General features: G+C 38.5%; 1 protein-coding gene and 1 long non-coding RNA gene across 4 annotated transcripts in view; one reads left to right on the forward strand and one right to left on the reverse strand.

The window, feature by feature from the left end:
- Positions 1-21,186, reverse strand: part of dennd1b (DENN/MADD domain containing 1B) — a 289,551-nt gene that overhangs the window by 71,183 nt on the left and 197,182 nt on the right. For all 3 annotated transcript variants that reach the window (XR_009645036.1, XM_060830181.1, XM_060830180.1), the window contains 3 exons: positions 20,936-20,981; positions 10,649-10,750; positions 4,460-4,585 (listed from right to left, as the gene is read on the reverse strand). Coding sequence is in view for 2 of the 3 variants with exons in the window: in XM_060830181.1 (XP_060686164.1) it covers positions 4,460-4,585; positions 10,649-10,750; positions 20,936-20,981 (274 nt within the window). In the remaining variant the exon portion in view is untranslated. The remainder of the gene's footprint in view (positions 1-4,459; positions 4,586-10,648; positions 10,751-20,935; positions 20,982-21,186) is intronic.
- Positions 13,966-21,186, forward strand: part of LOC132818985 (uncharacterized) — a 39,555-nt gene continuing 32,334 nt past the window's right edge. The window contains exons 1-2 of the long non-coding RNA XR_009645037.1: positions 13,966-14,056; positions 15,258-15,409. This is a non-coding gene — a long non-coding RNA (uncharacterized LOC132818985). The remainder of the gene's footprint in view (positions 14,057-15,257; positions 15,410-21,186) is intronic.

The following is a 21,186-nucleotide window of genomic DNA, read 5'->3' on the forward strand; positions in this document are numbered from 1 at the left end:
AAGGATCTAGACAGATTAGATTAGATTAGATTACTTACAGTATGGAAACAGGCCCTTCGGCCCAACAAGTCCACACCGACCCGCCGAAGCGAAACCCACCCATACCCCTACATTTACCCCATTACCTAACACTATGGGCAATTTAGCATGGCCAATTCACCTGACCCGCACATCTTTGGACTGTGGGAGGAAACCGGAGCACCCGGAGGAAACCCACGCAGACACGGGGAGAACATGCAAACTCCACACAGTCAGTCGCCTGAGTCGGGAATTGAACCCGGGTCTCAGGCGCTGTGAGGCAGCAGTGCTAACCACTGTGCCACCGTGCCGCCCAGTTTGGGAGAGTGGTCCAAGAAATGGCTGATGAAGTTCAATGAGAGCAAATGCGAGGTCTTGCACTTTGGAAAGAAGAATACAAGCATGGACTACTTTCTAAATGGTGAGAAAATTCATAACGCCAAAGTACAAAGGGATTTGGGAGTGCTAGTCAAGGATTCTCTAAAGGTAAACATGCAGATTGAGTCTGTGATTAAGAAAGCGAATGCAATGTTGTCATTTATCTCAAGAGGGTTGGAATATAAAAGCAGCAATGTGCTACTGAGACTTCATAAAGCTCTGGTTAGGCCCCATTTGGAGTACTGTGTCCAGTTTTGGGCCCCATACCTCAGGAAGGCCATACTGGCACTGGAGCATGTCCAGCGGAGATTCACACGGATGATCCCTGGAATGATAGGTCTAACATACAAGGAACGGCTGAGGATCCTGGGATTGTACTCATTGGAGTTTAGAAGGTTAAGGGGAGATCTAATAGAAACTTACAAGATAATACATGGCTTGGAAAGGGTGGACGCTAGGAAATTGTTTCTGTTAGGCGAGGACACTAGAACCTGTGGACACAGCCTTAGAATTAGAGGGGGTTCATTCAGAACAGAAATGTGGAGACATTTCTTCAGCCAGAGAGTGGTGGGCCTGTGGAATTCATTGCCGCAGAGTGCAGTGGAGGCCGGGATGCTAAATGTCTTCAAGGCAGAGATTGATAAATTCTTGATGTCACAAGGAATTAAGGGCTACGGGAAGAATGCGGGTAAGTGGAGTTGAAATGCCCATCAGCCACGATTAAATGGAGAAGTGGACTCGATGGGCCGAATGCCATTACTTCCACTCCTATGTCTTATGGTCTTAATCTCTATTCTTCAAACAAACCCCCCATCTCTGGTCTCAAATCTTGTGAACCTCATCCGAATGGCCTCCAATGCAATAACATTCCTCCTCAAGTAAGAGGACCAAAATTATACACAATACTCAGGTGTCGTCTCACTATTGCCCTGTATGGTTGCAGGAATACTTCTCTACTTTCAAACTCTTTTCCTTCAGCAATACATGCCAAAATATAATTTGCCCTTCTTCTTATCTGCTTGCTCATTTTTTGGTGATACATGCTCAAGGACTCTCAGATGCCTTTGCATTGAAGCACTCTGAAGTTTCTCTCTATTTTGACGCTAAGTTGCCTTTCTATTCCTCTCACATTGATCCAAGTTAAATTTCTTCAGGTTGTGATCCATTCATCTAACCTATCCAGAGCTGAAAAATATGTTGCTGGAAAAGCACAGCAGGTCAGGCAGCATCCAAGGAGCAGGAGAATCGACGTTTCGGGCATAAGCCCTTCTTCAGGAAGAAGGGCTTATGCCCGAAACGTCAATTCTCCTGCTCCTTGGATGCTGCCTGACCTGCTGGGCTTTTCCAGCAACACATTTTTCAGCTCTGATCTCCAGCATCTGCAGTCCTCACTTTCTCCTGTCTAACCTATCCAGTTCCATTTATAAATTTCTTATTTCTTCTTTGCAATTTACTTTCCCACCTACTTTAGTATCATCAGGTCAATGACTAATCGGCTGTTGTACTTTCTAATTCTGCATCCAAGTTATTAACGTAGATTATAAATAGTCTGAGCCCTGTGACAATCCACTAGTTACCATCTTACCAAATGAAAAATGCACATTTATCCTGCTTTCTGTTAGCTAGTTAACCCTTTATCCATGCTTATACATTACCCCACCCCATGTGATCTTCAGTAATGTGAGATAGTCGGCTCAATGGCCTAACAGCAATTAAAATGCCAGTAGGACCCTATGTACATCACTGTATCCTAATTTACATGTACTCACAAGGCTCCTACTAGACTCAAAAACAGTCTCAACTGCTTTAAGAAAATCATAGTGGTAAAATGGTTACAGAATTGTAAGAGTACAGTGGCTAGAGCTTATTTGATATTAATATACTTCGATCCAGTTTTAACTGGCAGAGTATGTTACAATTCTTCTATCTTTCTCTTCAATGGACATTATATGTGGTGATACTGTCCCCACCAAGCATTAAAGGATAGCATCCCTCCCCCAGCAATCCCCTAAGTTATCTGGTAACCCCCTCGCCACAAAAATCTCCACAACCCCTCCACCTGATAGCTGCTTTCCATAATTAATTCTGTAAATACATTTATTATTAAAATATATGTACACAAAATTCAGTTGTCCAAATCACAAAGGGTTTATCCTGTGAATAGTTGAGCCACACAGACCATACTAGTCCTGGAGGATGGTCAACGACCTGTGGCTGCAACACCATCGCATGTCAACAATTGCTTCCTTGGTTTGGGGCAAAAACAAATTGTGTCGGGAATCTCAGATACAAGGGAGAATCCAGACATGCATGTGCAGGGATAGAATACAAGTTTTAAATGGAAAATGAGAACACCAATATGTTTAGTTGTAATGCTTCCAACATCTGCATAGCCTGCCAGCATTCAACAATAAAGGTTATATTTCTGGTTCGGATACAGGTTCTTCAGTTATAACGCATGTGTTTCGTCAACATGAATTTGCTATAAAATGATTGGCAAATTGGGGACATTGTTTCTAAAGCCCGTGCTTTTAAAATGTGTGTTGGCTATTACATAATTACATCGTCAACACTTAGCACTGTGTCTAAGTGCGATTTTTCTATAACGTGGGGTTGCACAAGAAAGTAACCATTGAGTTATAGAAGGACTGACTGTATTGAAGGGCAACAAATGTCTGAGGAAGAAAGAGAAACTCAAAATGTAAAGCCAAACTGCTTGAAAATGCAGTTTCACCTAGTTACCAAAAATTAGTATGAGATAACAATCACAAAGGAATCTACACACAAAGGTCCAAACAGGAGCAGTAGGAAATATGATACATTGAGAACAAATTTCAAATAAATTCACATTATTCTTCATGGACTACAGCAATGTTCATTGAAGATAAAAAAAGATTTCTTATGCATTCATAAAATTCTGTGTAATTTACTTTGTAATTACAGTGAAAAATGATTGGCAATAATGTGGGAATTCTTTACATAAGTTGTTTTATCAGGGCTCTCTCTTCAATTAGCAGAAGTCATAACCCAGACTTAGCAGTTCTGATTTGTAATACATTCATCTTGTTGTAAGTTAACAAATATTGTTTTCCTCATTTTCTTGGAGCTCCATATGTTGTATCAAGTTTTCTCACCATGCATTGGAACCTACCTAGTTATCCAAACTTTCTTGGTGAAGCTAAATTCAGACATGACTTCAGCTTCATGAGATACAAAAATTAGTATATTTCCTGATAAATTCAAATCAGAGGGCATATTACTTGACTTTGCAGGCTGACTTTTCAGATGCAGTGAAACCTTACATCCATCCCTGATTAAAATCGTAACTTTGTTCTCCTATGGACTGGAAAGAACACAAAGGAAACGAGCAATATTTTGCCATCTCCCCCACAGCCAAGCATTTAATCAATTAATGCATTAAGCCTCAGCATCGAGTGCCTTCTTGAAACCTTGATGAAAAGAACTTATACTGCCTCCATCTCTGTTCACCAGATTGTCAAGCTCATTAAAGAAACCACTTTCTTTCACACAAGATCATGCTGAAATAGATCATCCCTTAACCATCTTTCAAAGTCTGCAACACTTACCCAACAATTTAGATGAGGCTCAGAGGTCTACACTTTTATAGAATAGTACACAAGTCTGATTAAGAGGAAGCCTTGTACCATTGTAGAATAGGGTCAAGTATTGAACACAAGGTCTATCTGATAATTAAACATGTCAAAATAGCTTTCTTCAGTTACTTCACAAGCAAAAAGAAAATGGCATCTTAATAATTGTGAAAATTGAAAGGTTTGTCAGGTATCGGTCAAGACAAATCTCTAGCCAGTCACAAAAGGCAGCAGATGACAACAGCAGAAGCTAGCAGAATAGATAATTCTGTTTTCACAGCTGCAGATTGAAGACAGTGAGAACAAGTGAGAATGATAAAATCTATACTGAACTCTAAACATGAGTTAACAGCAGGAGAGAAAAACGTACATAAGAAAGTCATGGAGACCAATACTTGCTTGTGTAATATGTGTTATAGTCATAGAAAAATAAAGATTCTTGAAATACTTACAGGTTTATAACGGAGTGCATCTCTATAGGAGCCAAATAGTGCTGCCTGTGCCTTAAGAAAAGCCCTTGCTACCCCATCACCAGTAGCTGTTGACTGCTTCTTCAGTTTGTATTTCAAGGATGAGACCTACACAAAAGAAGAAAACATGAAATTCATATCTGTTCAAGAGAACAAATTCTAAAGGTCATGCACAATATCAGTGTGCAAGCTCTAATACTTTTCAGAACACCTGCCTCTCAGTTCCTAGATATATAATGTATATGTATTGATAAGAATATAGAAAATAGTAGGACAGTTTCCTCAAGACTTATGAATGAAAATGGACTTTCAAGAGTTGTACACTTGCCATGATATCAAGAGAGTGGCAAATATGACAATATCCAGACCCAGTGAAAATTTCCTTTCATCAAATGCAATTTCTTATTGCTCAGTGTACTGCTCAGCATAAATTCCTTGCTGTAAGCATAACTCCAGAGATACAATCTTTTCTTCAAAAAGCCTTGAAATTATTCAGATGACAGCAAAGTAGAAATGTAATAGAGATCAGTTAATTGCAAGAAACACCTGCTGCATAATAAAAAAAAGACCAAATTTCCACTAGGAAAATATAATTAAGAACCAAATTGCATGCTAAAAAATGAAATATATGGTATTGAGAGCAAAATGACAACAGTATCAAACACAAGAGAAGGGTAATTAGAAGACATACCTATTGTTGTTAAAATATTGAACACAATTTCCTTTTCTGCTTTAAATAATGATTGCTGTCTAATTACTCATTATACTTCTTTTAATAAAGATAACCAGCACAGTACAAGGCATCAGAGAAAACTAAGCTCTACAGGTGATAAACCTTTACAGCAGTGACATTTTTCAGTGTAAAGTCACAGTTACTGTGATCTGATCAAAGAAATGGACCCCCATAGGGTCCAATTATAGCCATATTTTTATGGAAAAATCATTGAGTTATGATGTTCATAATCTATGCAGAAAGGACTTTACAATATAGGTCTTTTCCCAATAGCTATGATCTTTTCAATTTACATCAAGGCTTGATTGCTACAGATGAAAGTCTAGAAATTCAATTCATTTAATGCTCTGACTGCATATACTAAGGCTCATTAAGTTTTTTTCAATTAACTTCAGCACAAGTTGTGAAGTACATAATCTATATTGCTGTGGCAAGAAAGGTTAAAGAACATACAAATTCACTAAATTCTCCATGCTCCTTTAATTGACACTCGACGGTGGCTTCATTCTGGAAACCATCAAGCAATTAAACATCAATATCCTTCAGTCTTATTTCATGGGTGCAACAAAACAATACCTATTGTATCAAATGAAGCTTCTTTCACTATAAGAAAGGAAAAGCTTCCTAGATTTCACAACAGACAGGTATAATGATTTTATTGGTAACTCAAATGATTTAAAAATTGCACCCCAAAGCCAAATTGGAACTTTCAAAATGTATTGTATATTCTGCCTCAGAATGTCCCAATAGCAAAACAATGCTCCTTTGGTCAGAACTGTTACCAATAAAAATGGCCATATTATCAGTGGCCATGTGGCATTGAAAATTTTTCTTCAAGTTACATTTGACCGCATTTGTAATATTAAAAGCCATCTTTCCACATCCACTCCACTATTTTTCAAAGTTATAACAGTCCGATTGAAACAGTCAAGAGGCAGTAAACAAAGGCAAATTGTCGAGATGGTACACTGCTTAAACTTCCCACCTGAAAACTATGGAGACAGTGAGTCTTTATGAAAGGTTCTGACCTGAAACGTTGACTCTCCTGCTCCTCTGATGCTGCTTCATCTGAAAACTATCCCATGATGTTCAGCAGCTTTCACTTGAGGCAATATGTTTGTTTGGTTTATGACTCCTTTGACTATGAGGTAGGAAGGCAGACAACACCACAGATCCCTCTGGAACTTCATAACCATCAGAAAGAGGAGTGCAACTAGCTTCTTTTTATGTTCCTCTGAACACAGTAATTTTCAAACTAGTACACGCTAAAAACCTTAACAAGTTGTAGTCATTTGAATCAAATCTACTGGCTAGTGACTCCAACAGTGTGGGTTCAATTCCCACACCAGCTGGGGTTACCATAATGGACCTTCTTTCTCAACCTCCCCCTTCTCCTAAGGTCGTGGTGATCAGGGTAAGGGTCTTTTGAATCTGGGACTATTGAAATCATTTTGGTTTGATTGATGATTTCTCCGATGTTCTTTTGGTAAAGCCTGCTTTTGGAAGCCATTCCAGGCAGAGAGATCAAATGACCATATTTGTCAGATTTTTCACAGTGTTATGACTATGATTCAAAAGGTGATTTTGTTTTGGGTGTTCAATTACTTTAAAGAAGTTGTGTTCTGAAGGTTGCCTGACAACAAGCCTGAGTGGTTTGATTACTAAAGACCAAAGGAGAGCCAGATTGTTTTACTTGGAAGTGGATGGTTATACTTAGAGACAATGGCAGCAGCCAGTGTACTGACAAGGGAAAGAGTAAAAGTCTTCAAATTCCATAAACATGAGAGAAAGTTGCATTGTAAGCTGTTGTGCTTTAAATTATCCATTTACTTAAAAGATAAAAGGACTGTTGGGGGCGTCAAGGTTAGCTCATTAACATTTCTTCCTGGATAGAAGGCCCCTGCGGTTTATATTATCATGGAATAGATATTAAAAGGGAAAGGATATAAGATATCCATGAAAACACTTAGTGAAAGTTCATCTGCCAAGATGCCAGAGCAGGAGAACAGCTAAAGACAGAAAGATGCTTTGCTTTAATCACACAGGAATGTAGATGTGAGCTAATGCTTAGATTGAAAGGACATATTTCACAGAGTTCAAACAAGGCTGGAAGATTTGTCTAGCTTGTGCTAGAAGAGGAATCTATGTGAGAATAAACTAACTTCATTGTGAAACTAAAAGTTCTGAAATTAAAAGGGCGCAGGTAAAGAAAGGAGAACATCCTCTCGAGATAAAAATCACATTAGCACGGTTTCAAGAGAACTTAATACTTTGAGAGAACAAAGTAAAATGCAACTAAAAAGTATGTTTCAATTGTGGAACAAAAAAGTGAAGTTCTGTTCTGTGATTTAAAATACTACTTGGATAATCTACAAAAATAGTGTTTCATCAACTGGACATTTAGCATTTAGTCCTTTGTTCAAGTAAATATCTTAAATAGTAAAATCTTGTATCATCTTTCCAGCTGGCAAATGGGAATTCTAATTTCTTCCCGATAGTCATCGGTCTAAATGGAAATCATATCAGTAGTTAGATTCAATATTGCAAGAATATTTCTGACATATGTTAACTTGTTAGTTGGTCAGCCAGAAAAACAAACTGTACTGAATTTTGGGGGAAGATCTTAATTGAAGACATCAACTTGATCAGCAAAACAAAAATCTCAAGAGAAGGAAATTCCAGGGATCAGTAAAGAGTTCATGATTACCTTACTGGATAAATCTGTTGGAAGACTTGATCACTACAATCCAAGTTGATCTGTGTATATAGTCAAGAGCACACCACTGCAACTATTTGACTGCAAGGTGACTTTTCTGTTTGTCTGTGCTATCTTGCATACTGGAATCATGCAATTTGTGTAATTTAGTTATGTACAAATATGACAAATTGAGTTTGGTTTGTTGGCAGGTTCACTTACGTGGTAAATAGTTTCATGTGAAGCAGCTAACTAACATCTTTTACTTTTTTTTCCCAGAGGTGCTATCACCTTACGCATTGTGTGTTGGATTTCGATTACAAAAGAAAATCACTGCTAAGTTCACTACACGCTGTTCTAATCATTACTGTTCGCATTCAATGGCATAGACCCATTCCAGATTTTTTTCAGAACATTTTAGACATAGGATGTGAGGCTGTTGTAGGGGTATGAAAATTGGAATCCTGGATGCACCTTAACTCCACGAAATTGAGAATAGATTCTCAGCAGATACTAGGTTTTACAAAAATTTTAAGAGACTCATCACAGAATATCTGACAACACCTCAGATTAAGATTGAAAAGGTGCTGCCTCTTAAGAGCATGTGCGGCTCTCCATCTCTTCCCAGAAAATATGCAGACTCGACTAAATTCTATGAAGCTAAATCAGAAAGGACACCAAGTAACAGCAGTGCACGCGATTAACTTCAAGGAGTTTTAAAGGGGAAAGTTTACTGAGTTGTCAGAACATTCTTGATGATTTGGTGAAATCATGAACAAGTGAATTTTTCCTATGCATCATCACCTCATTCAGCAATGACCACAGAGGAAATTGCCAAGCCAGAAGAGTTTTGTTTCATGGAAAACACCAAAACGTGCAGTGCCTCAGTGGCAAGGATAAGTGGGTTTGCATTTCCCATCCCTCAACAAATCATTAAGCAATCAGAACGAATAGTCATGAATTATAGTGGAAGCAAACTATTTTTCTTTAAGTTATTATGGCCACAGCCCACTCCCTGCAGCGAGGCTGCAGAAATGGCTATTACAAACTGCCAACCAAGGGAATACACAGTGGTACAAGTGAGGAGGCCTGAAAAACCTGCAACTAACAGGAAATTTCCATAAAATTCATTTTATCAGAGTTCCATTCTGCACACTAGAAGTGGTAATATTACCTTTAATAACAGCGCAAATCCTTTGTTAGCAGGCTTATTAATGCAACAAAAAAATTAACAAATCAAAATTCGCTCTGTACATTATAAATCTACGTGGCCACAGCAATATTTCAGCAGGAACACAAATAAACACTTTGCCAGAGGGCAAAAACGGGAATTATGTTTCCATCTGGAAATCCACAGTGTTTTTCAAAGTAGCATCGCTATGAGCAAAACTAACATATCTAATAGGCAATAACTCTTAAATATTATGTGCGAGCATCTGACAAGAGATCATTATGAAAATGACAGCACACACCATATCAGAAAGTCTACTTGAAAACACTTCAGTAATTCAGGACAACTGTGACCCACTGACCTTTATGACAACTGAGACCAATACAAAAACTGACCTAATAATAGACTCCATATGGTCTAAAAGCCTTGTGACATGAACTCACATGTAACTAAACATATCTTGTAGCAGCTTTACGCAAATCAACAGGAGTCCAACTCATAATATTTTTACAATTACCTTTTCTGCCAGTGGGGGTGGATTAAAGAGACCAGAAGGCACAAGAGAAACCAATGTAATCAAAACACTGGACATAAATGATCCTGGTTGATTACCAAGTTACTTGGCAATTGCAGAGAAAACAACATGGTGGATGTTTGGAAATGGGCACGCCATAATTCATAGAATGTTGGTGCTATATTGTTTGTAGCTTGCTTAAATTAAAACATGGAATACTAAGCACCCTGAAGCATTAGTAATCAGGAAAAGCAATGCAAGATCAAAGGAGAGATGCAGCCAACACCTCATTTATCAAACTTCATTGGCAAATACAAGACCTTTCTTTTAACTACCTCTTCCTACTGGAGTACACGTTTGAAATTGTCAGTTTCTTCCAAAACAAAAATAAGCAACAGAGAGCAGTCAGTTTTAAAACAAATAATGTGTTTCCGATGAAAACGCCTGTCAGAAGACAAGAAAATTAAAATGCACCGGAAAACTAATAATTCGCGGAAACAAATGTTTCAGCATAGTGAAGATCAAAGGATCAATTTTGTGACCCCAACTGTAAAAATATTTCTTATAATATTGACCAGTGCCATCTGAACATTAATTAGAGGAAAAAGAACTGGCAGGTGGCAGGGAAACAGGAGCTGATAATTGGCTCCCTTCTTCTCGCTGCCTTCACAACTCAACTCATACTTCGGAAAGAAATGCCACTAGGCAGACAGAAATGCATACTTTGTAATTTAATGATTAAGTATAAGATGAAGAGGCTTACATTTTTAAAAAGCTACAGCTAATGAATGCAGATATCTTTCTGATCATGAACTTCATTTCCGATTGGCTGCACTGTTCAAAACCTCTCCTCAGCCACAGTCAAAATCACGAAAATAATTTCGCTTTTGTAAAAGTCAATTTGCGGTTCCTGATTTTCACAGGATGGAAAACAGCAGACTAGGTCCGGCTCACCCCCAACCCCTTATGTCTTCTAATCTGTGATTACAAAAGGAAAGATTTCAACATGACAAAGAGCTAATAAATTTGTAAAAGCACACAGTCACATTTTGACTTACCACTTCACTTGGTAGGTTGTGAAGGTCATCAAATGGTGTTTCCAGTGTGTTTGTATCTACGTTTAATATGATTACATCTTCATCAGCTTTATTCTTCACCTTCTGTTGAAAGGGGGAGAGAAAATGTTCAGCACGGTTGTAAATATAATGGTATTGTTTTAAAAAAATAAGGTACTTGATGTTGTGGTTGTGAAGTATTTTTATGTCATCAGCCCACAATGCTTTCTCAGAGGACCAGATATCCAACAATCAAGTGCCTATATGGAGGCAGTCTGTCTCTATTTATGTGCCTCATGACGGTAATACTGCTTATGAGTTGTTCTGCACCAAAGGTCTGAAGTCACATCCACATAGTCGGTATCTATGTATTTGAAGAGATGTTAAAAATCAAATGTTGGTTGCCTAAATCATGGACTCTCAACTTGATTCAGCACAGCAGTCAACATTTGGAGTGAAGGCAAGTTTACAAATTTGAAGCTCTGAATACGGTCACACGGGAACACTGATTAAAGTTGAGTAGCAGCACAAACAGAACTTAGAGAACTAAAAACTGTTGTTGTTCAGTACATATGTTGGGGACAAAAATAAGGTGCAAAAGGATTATTTACCAGTACAGATGGAGTATGAAAATAAGTGAGGGATAAAAATACTTATTCATTATTCAGTGGTCATTGAAATTGCAGTAGCATGGCAGAGTTAAAATCAGGGTATAAAATGGAACAGATTGGAAACCCCTTTAATCAGAAGTAAATTTATAACAGAGTGCTTTAGGGAAGACAAAGGTGAAAAAACAGCTCTCAGCTCTATCAGTTTCCCTGCACAGTACTGAGTTGGCTGAAGGTGTGAATCAACTCACTGAGCAGGCTGCTGCTCTAAGGGTGTAGTGTGCAAAGTCAAAGGGGTTAAATCATATGCCTTTCCCCATTGAAATGAATAGATAAGTACTGGATGAGGGCACCAAGGGATAGGAATCCAAGCTGGCAAATGGAGTTGAGTACAGATTAGCTATGTCTTAAGTTTCTGAACAACTTACTTCTGTTCTGATGACAGCTTTAAAAGTTCATTGTAATTAACCAACATCTCAGTTAATGTCTTTTAATACAAAGAGGAACTTACGGACATGATGGATGAAGATCAGAGAAGTGATATTTGTGAACTTTCATGTTGCCAACATAACGCACTGATTAATAAGGATATTTAATTAAGTGTGTTGAAATATTCACTGCTGTCAGATTGACAGTCAAGGAGTGAGATGCATTCAGAGATGTCAGAATAGAAGTGGGCTACCATCAAGTCCTGCAATGGTTGGAACAGGGACTGTTGTTTCGGTAACGTATATAAATAGGTTGAACAACAAAACACTGCCAAGCTTACAAGTAATAACAAATGAGACTCGGTAGCTAATGGCGTGAATCAATGTGTAGTAACTCAAAAGGATCTAAACAAGATGCAACAGAATATGGTAGGTGGCAGGGATACCAGATATAAAAGATTCAGACAGTAGAAAAGTGATTGGAGCTGCCTACTTGCTGATGTCATCAATTTAGTGTCTTTGAGGGAATGGGAAGAAAACAAATAAAATCACTAGATAGCTAAGGATTCTGAAAGCGGCACCTCACAAAGACTGCAGTACTGTTCTGGATCTTAATATTACAGGGATGTTGCAAAATCATAAAATAGAGTCCAAAGAAGATCAAAAACACCAGAAACTTAGGAACAGAAGTAGACCATTTGGATCCTTGTATCTACTCTGCCATTCAATAAGATAATGGCTAATCCATTGGGTTTCTAATTCCACATTCCTGTCTGCTCCTGAGAGCTCACCATTTCCCTACCTAACAAGAACATCTGCCTTCAAAATACTTGATCTCTACTGCCTTGTGAGGTACAGAGTTCCACAGAGATCTCTCCTCACCTCTGCCCTCTAAAGTTTAAACAGTGCCCCCCTGTTCTGAGCAGACCCACAAGAAATAACACCCTCAATCTTTTCGAAACTATTCAGGATCTTGAACATTTCAATCAAGACACACCTCGCTGTGCTAAACTCCAGTAGAAACAAGTTCAGAATGTCTCGAATGCACTCATTCCATTGAGTAAACCTCCCTGAACTGCCTCCAATATATTTACATTCTTCCTAAAATTAGGAAACCAAAACTGCATACATTGCTCAGGGTGTGGCCTCACCAATATACTGCATAAATGAAGCATAACTTATTTTTGAGTTTAATCCCTTCCATGATAAAAAGTAGCATTCCATAAACTGTTTTGACCACGCGCTATACCCAGTGCTAACTTTTAATAGTTTTGTTTGCTTCTGTACCCTTGGAATTTTGCTGCCATTCTCCTTTCAAGTAATACTCTGCTTTTTTATACTTGCTGCCAAGTGAACAACTGCAAATTTTTCCACATCATATTCCATCTCCATATTTGTCCATTGATAATGTTTCTATATTTGTCTGCAACTTCTATATGTCTTCTTAATAACATACTTCCCTCCTTCTCTTGGTGTCACCTGTGAATTGAGGTATCATGCCTTTACTCCCGTTATCTAAGTTATTACCGTAAATTGTAAAACATTGAAGTCCCAGCAAAGATCCCTGCGTCACTCCACTTGTCACATCCTGAAAATGAGACGACTCATGTATGCACACTCTCTGACTTCTGTCAGCCAGCCAACCTTCTATCCATGCAATTATGTTACTCCCTGTACCATTAGTTATTTTCTGCAATGACCTTTGATGTGGCACTTTATCAAATGCCCGATGGAAATCCAAGCATAGCATGTTTACAGGCTCCCGTTCATCTCCTGTGAATGTTACTTCTTCGACTGTGATGAAATTGTGATGAAATCATGTGACTCTCTTCAATTAGCTTGAGTTTTCTAAGTGCACGGTTATAATCTCTTCAATGATAAACTCAACACCTTCCCCATGACCGATATCAAGCTAACTAGTATATAGCTTCCTAAACACAAATAACTTTAATACCAATAGTTGTAGTACTGGATAAGCAACTGCAGCAAATTGAGATACTGGCTTGTACCAGAACAGATAACCATAAAAGCAAACAGATTCTTGTAAAACCTCAACTGATTCATTTAATTTCACCTGTTATCCAAAGTTAACCTAAGAATAGGCAATAAATGGTGTTGTATCAGTAACAACCACATCCCAAGAATGAATAAAGATTGTGGGCCAAGATATTATTTATCTTAGAGGAGAGGAATGCATCCAGGACATACACAAAGCAGGGAATGGATAAAAATAGCGTGGGGAACATATGGCTTACACCATTTTCATTTGAGGACAGCACTGGACAGAGGCAGAGCTGCAGGAGATGAATGGACCAGTGAAGGAGAAATATACAGAGTTGGAAAACTAAAGCAACCTGGAACATTAAAGGAAATTTGTGAGTTGAATCATTTGGGGAATAACTGCTGCTGGAGACTGTGTAAAATGCTGAAATTAAGAAAACTGGAACTAAGTAGTTTATAATTAGTTAAGAAGCTCTCGCAGAAAGGAAGTAAGGAACAAGTTATTTCATTACTTATCCTTAACTGGTGAGGTTGATAAGATTCTAAAGTTTAATTTAAACCAGTAAGTGGCAGTGAGAGAGACATCAATTTATGCAATAATTAATCATGTAATTGATTATTTAATCAAGATAAATAAAGGTTGCAGCCCATGTGATACTGCAGAATGTGGGAGCTCCTGGATTCCAGTGAAATTTGCAAATAAGTGTGTGCAGCGTGAGCAACTTTGGCTGAGGCCAGAGCAACAGACATTGTAATACACAGGGAGGGGCAAATTTACATGGACGTTTTATTCTAGGAGATAGTCACAAGAATAATGCCTTTTATTTGGTCAATGGTCAGGAAAGGGAAGAGTGTGACTATGAGTGATGCTGCCAAAGGGACACATGATGAAGGAATACAACAAGTTCAGCCTTTGCAATTGTCCAATAGGTCTGAATTTCACCTTGATCAAATGAGAGGTTGGCTGCAGTGTGGGAGTGCAAAGCTGACCATGGCATTCTGGAAATCATTCAAGTGTGGGGAGCAATGAGGAAAGTCAGGGTCAGTATAATGAAGGGATTGGCACTGTTCTCCACATCAAACAGCAAGAGGCCATTGAGCCTCCAGAATTTGGGAGCTGTTTAGGGTTGGAGAGGAACTGACAGTGGGAGGGGAAAATTGCAGAAAGGATTCTCTTGCAGGAGAATCTACATAGAGATCACTACTTAAAAATACCCATTTAAGACAGAGTCTAAGAGAAAATTTATTTCAGAGGCCTGAGTCCTTGGAAATCTTCCACAAAAATGACAGAAGTGGAACTTTTGTGTATTTCTAATTTGGACACAGGTCAATTCTTGAAACGATAAAGGGTGACCATTTATCAGAGCTAGGCAGGATTGTGGAATAGTCAGATCAGCCATGATCATCTTCGATGGTGGGGGAGACTTTACTTCTGCCCCGAATTCCTACATTTGTTTGTATGATGAAAGATCATCCACTTAGTTTTCCAAAGTTGGAAAACAGACTTCAATATTCTCAGGTGTACAGAAAATTTGATTTTTTGTTTGATAATCTATTTTCTTCTGTTTGCTACAGGATTCAAAAAGTTAGGTGACACAGTTGACAGCTGAATTTGTGAAAGAAACCCAGGAAACTAATTTCTCCAGTTGCAACAGTAACACAAAGTGGACAGTGAAAAAGTTTACCAGGATCTTGATCAACTGGGCCAATGGACCGAGAGATGGCAGGTGGAGTATAAATTAGATAAAAGCGAGGTGTTGCATTTTGGGGAGGCGATCCATGACAGGACTTACACAGTTGATGGTAGGGTTCTGGGGAGTGTTGTCAAACAAAGAGATCAAGGTTGGGGTGGCAGGGTGCATAGTTCCTTGAAAGTGGTGTCACACGGTGGTGAAGAAGACATTTGCCATGTTTGGTTTCATCGGTCACAGTATCGAGTCCAGGAGTTGGGATGTCATGTTACAGCTGTACACAAGACGTTGGTGAGGCCACATTTGGAGTACTGTGTAGAATTCTGGTCATGCTATAGAAAGGATGTTAATAAACTGGAAAGCGTGTTAAAAAAGAGGTTTACAAGGATGTTACTGAGATTGGAGGCTTTGAGTGTAAGGAGAGGCGGAAAAGACTGAGACTTTTTTCACGGGAGCATAGGAGACTGAGGAGCATAAATGGAGATTTATGAAATAATAAGGGGAATAGACAGACTGAATAGCTAACCTCTTTTACCTGGGTGGGGGTCCAAAACTAGAGGGCATATGTTTAAGGTGAGAGGAGAATGATTTAAAGGGACCTCAGGGGTATTTGTTTTCACAGAGAGGGTGGTATGTATACAAAATGAGCTGCAAGAGGAAGAGGAAGTGGTGGAGGTGAGTACAATTACAACATTTAAAAGATATCCGGACAGGTACATAATTAGGAAAGGTTTGGAGGGAAACAGCAAAAAAAAAATCTTAAATCACCTGAAAGGATGGAAAAGAGATTCTGGAATGATTAAAGATTCTAAGAAAGAACAACAGTGCAATGATAGCTACCTTTGTAGCCCTTGAAGGTCTAAATTTTATACAGAACTGAGCTCCAATGTCCTTGGGAAAGAAGAAAGAGTAGACGGCCAGTTCTTTGTCAGTGTGCTGATCACAGAATAGTTACAGTGCAAGGGGCTATTCAGTCTACTGTATCTACACTGGCTCCCTGAACATCTTATCGTAGTGCCAACCTCCTGCCTTTTCCTCAACCCTACACGTTGTTGAAGTCGAAACAATCATTCATCTCCCTCTTGAAGGTTCAAATTAAACCTGATTCCACCACTCTTCCAGGCAGTGCATTCCAGACCCTAACTACTCACCATGTCAAAAAATTTTGTTCTACCTCACATTTGCTACTTTTGCAAGACACTTTGAAACTGTAGCTGCTGGTTCTCTATCCTTCTACAAGCAGGAACTTTTTTTCCCTATCTACTCTGTGCAGACCATTTATCATTCTGTAAAAATTCCATTAAATCTCCCCTCAGCTTCCCCCTCTTGTGGTAAACAATCCCAACTTCTTCAATCCATCTTCAGAGCAGAAGTTTCTCATCACGGGAATCAAGCTTGTAAACCTCTTTCTGCACGACTGCCAATGCATTCATCTCTTTTCTGCAATGTGGAAACCAGAACAGTACAGAACATTCAAGTTGAGGTTTATCTTAAGTAGATTCAGCACAATCTCCCTGCTAACTACTAAACTACACGAAAGGCTCACTGTTTAGCAGATTGATTCATAGTGACTTTGTTATCCAAAAGAAAAGTTGTATGTCCAGCTCCTTTCTGGGATCTATGTACGTATGTTGCAAAAGTCAAACCAAATACTTCTGATGGCTTGAGTCATTTCAGTTTAAAAAAAATTCCAGTGACACAGGAGCTACAAAAGGTTGCGAAATCTAAAGTATTTCATACTATTTTGAGATTTTCATAATTAATGAAGATAAACACAACTTTTACTTGTTTCACTTCTGTCAACAGTCTTCTCAAAGTCATGTGTACAGCCATTTCTTTTTAAAATTTGAGAAGTCCGTGCATAAAACAGAACTTATGCAGAAGTTAAAGCCAGCGTACATTTGAAATACATGTCTACAATTAAATCTTAATTAAATCTTAATTTTCAGGAGTTATTGGAATAAAATTAACTTTGACAACATTCAGCACAGAGCAGCATTTGCTTTGCTGCAGGTTCAGCAGATACAGATTAATTGGTGGCAGTAGTAATACCAGCACCATGAAGTTCCTTCCACGTTATCATAACAAATTGCATGATTTAATAGGTCACAGTATTTTGGAGCTGCAAATGTGTTGCTGGTCAAAGCACAGCAGGTTAGGCAGCATCTCAGGAATAGAGAATTCGACGTTTCGAGCATAAGCCCTATTTTGGACAAAACTGTAACGCAACCGTGTCCTCTGCATAAGTAAAGCTCTTCCCTTTAACCTGCAACTGCATTGACTCTGAAATGCCTTTACTTTCCAGTTGTGCTTCTACAGAAGGCACCTCTTAAATATTGTGGAAGGACATCTGTCATCCTTATCTAGTCTGGCTTACGTGTGACCCCAGATCTGCAGCAATATGCTGACTCTTAACTATCCTCTGGGCAATTAAGGATGGGCAATAAATGCTGGAAGGCAGTTAAGAATCAGCCATGTTGCTGTGGGTCTGGGGGCTACCTTTGGCCAGATCAGATAAGGACAACAGATTTCCTTCTATTATGGACTTTCACATTAGTGAACCAGATGTATTTTTACATGATTGCCATTTTTTTTTGTATGCCAGAGTTTTATTCACGTCTCACCATCTGCTGGGAGAGATTTGAACTTACGTCACCAGAATATTAATCTACGGTTCTGGATGATCAGTCCATGACATTACCACTATACCACCACCCCTCCTACTGACATTGCCACAACGAGTGCTGATTAAGTCCTCAACTCCAGGCAACACATTTTTACTCTGGGTAGAATACAGACGATGCTAAGGTGGGGTTTTATCAAGGACTGAGCTGGACTGGCTTGTTCTCCCACAGTGGTTCAATTTAAGATGCATGCTAGCTTTAACTGGCAAATCTGTGGTGAAATGAGCACAAGATTAAAATTTCCCCAGATGTTATAGTTTTAGGAATGCAACATATGCATTTGAGAAAGGGACTTTTTTTTAAAAACTTGAGATTCTTTCCTCAAGATGTTCGCAGCAAATATTGTGCTCTCAATTCGTCTCAGCGAAATGTAGCATGGTGGTTTTGATTCAACAAGGCCCGGGACGGTCATGACTGGAAATTGGAGTTTATCACACTTCAGGCATCCACTACTAGCAGCGGACATTTCCAGCTCAGTTACAGCACAGCCAGATGCCAAGGACATTCCTCTTTCCTCTGACATCATCACACAGTCCAGTATCAGTCTCAGAATATACTCTCCGAGACAAATTTCTTTCTCCCACCGATTTCCTCCATTGTCCATCCTGGTTCCTGCCAACTAGTAAATGAAGCAATCAAAATATATTTTGCACAGATCCCTAAAAAGTCAACAAATGGAGCTGGCTTGAATCTATTCCATAAAGTGAAATTCCAGGGCCTCAAGCACCATATTTCTCAGTTCCCTGTAGTTATATTTTCCATCAGATTTACATGAAGAACACAATTTCACAAATGAAAGTATAGACAGTATCAAAATAATTGTCTAATTCCGCTAAAGATAACATGAGTATTTGCTGCTAATAACAAACATAACCATCCCATTCTGAACACAACCATTCTCGACCTTACTCTGCCATTCAATGGTACCACAACTATTCCATTTGTGTTTTGATTTCCACATTCCCATCTACCCTGGATGATCTTTGAATCTGCTGCCAAACAGGAATCTATCCAACTCTATCTTAACAATATTCAATGATCCAATTCCCACCAATTTCTAGGGCAGAGAATTCCAAAGTTTCACCCTACACTAAGTGAAGAATTTTTCCTCCCCTCTGTCCTGAAATAGTGTCCCCTGATTCTAGACTCAGCAACTAAAAGAAACATCCTTGCCATGTCTACCTTGTGAAGATCATTCAGGATCTTATAATGCTTCAATCTTATAACGCTTCAATCAAGTTACCTCTCACTCTTTGAAACTCCCATGGAAACAAGTCCAGCTGTCCAAGCTAGCAAGCCTGTTCTGAACTGCCTTCAATGCATTCACATTCTTCCTTAAATAAGGAATCCAAAACCAGACAGTGTTCGAAATGTGGTCTCACCTTGATGTGTATAAGTGACCTATAACATCCTGACGTTTATGTTCAATTCCTCTTCTAATAAATACTAGCATCCATTAGGCTTTTTGATTACTTGCTGTATTCGCATAGTAACATTTTCCAATTGATAAAGCAGAACATCTAGACTCCTCTACACCTTAAAATTTTGCAGTTACCTTCTACTTACGTAATACACTGCATCTTTATACTGCCTGTCAAAGTGAACTACTTCACATCTTCCATCATTGTACTCCATCTGCCAGATTTTTGCCCATCACTCTCTCTATTGCTATCTATCTGCAATTTCCTATTATCTTCTTCCCAACATCATTTCATACCCATCTTGGTGTGGTCTGGGAATTTAGCTACCATACCTTCTCTGTTCTCTTACAAGTCATTGATGTATATTATGAACAGTTGAGCCCAGCACAGACCGTCATGGGACACCACTCATCACATCCTGCCAATTAGACAAAGATCAATTTATGCATACTCTCAGATTTCTGCCAGCCACATCTTCTATCCATGATAATATGTTACCTTCTACACCATGAGGTTTTATTTTCTGCAATAACATTTATGTGGCGTAGTACATTTACGGACTCCCTATTATCCAAATTCCACATTAGTCTTTCAAAGAATGGCAATAAATTCATTAAATATCATTTCTCTTAAAAAAAATCATGCTGCTTCTTCCCAATCACCTTAACTTTTCCTAAGTGTGTGGCTATAATTTCTTATAATCGGTTCAAATGTCTTCCCCACAACAGATGTCAAGCTGTCTGATCTATCGTTGTCTGTTTACTGCCTCCCTCCCTTCTTGAATAGAATGGTTATATTTGCTACTTTACATGCAAATGAAATCTTTTGTGAATCTAGAGGAAGTTTTGCATATTTAACACCAACCCAACTACTAACATTAGGACACTCTTTTAAGACTTAAGTATCAATTAGGGTTTCAAGAAATAATCATCTTTGCTGCGTTTAACTTCGTGTGAAAAGTTAGATATTGATTCATATCACTGACTTCATTGCCAATTCATTTTTGTACACAATTTCAACTGTATAAATCTTTAAATGAATCTCAAAGGACTCCAGAAAGAAAACATTGCTGGATGCACTGTTCCTTATCTTACCAATAGGCAGCACTTTCGCAAACTGTATATACTTTGAAAATCTCATCGTCAAAACATTTAGCTGAATGACTAAATACTAAGCAATACCTACTGTTTAACAAACTTATTTCCTCTAATTGAAATATTTCCTCTCTTTTCCCAAATATCTCAAAAATATTCCTGTGATTTGTCCATTTTTCATCCGTTTATTGTATTAATTGATCACGTTTTCAACTTTTATAACTAAGACTGCAACAACATCAGTACACTGTGACACTGACATTCAGTAACTTCTTGCGCTGTTTGCCATTTAAGCTGTGTAATAAGATCTTTACACTACAAGTCAGCACAGGTTACTAAAAATAGCAAAAACATGCAACTTACATCCATTAAGCTCAAGTGAACTCCAACAAGATAGGGCATTGGGGCACTGGGGAAGAAAGAAACAACAAACTTTACATGTTGAAGGAAGTATTTATGTTCAGAACATACACACTAAAAATCAAGAATAGGATAGCTTGGTAAACATTACTATGTGCCATGGAGTGTACCCTGCTTACTTATAAAACCTTGCGTCATAAGTGTCTCACCTCTATTCTGCCATCATTGGCAAGAGGAAAATGATTCTGTGCAGG

Source organism: Hemiscyllium ocellatum, chromosome 9 (genome assembly GCF_020745735.1).
Source record: "Hemiscyllium ocellatum isolate sHemOce1 chromosome 9, sHemOce1.pat.X.cur, whole genome shotgun sequence".
NCBI lineage: Eukaryota > Metazoa > Chordata > Chondrichthyes > Orectolobiformes > Hemiscylliidae > Hemiscyllium > Hemiscyllium ocellatum.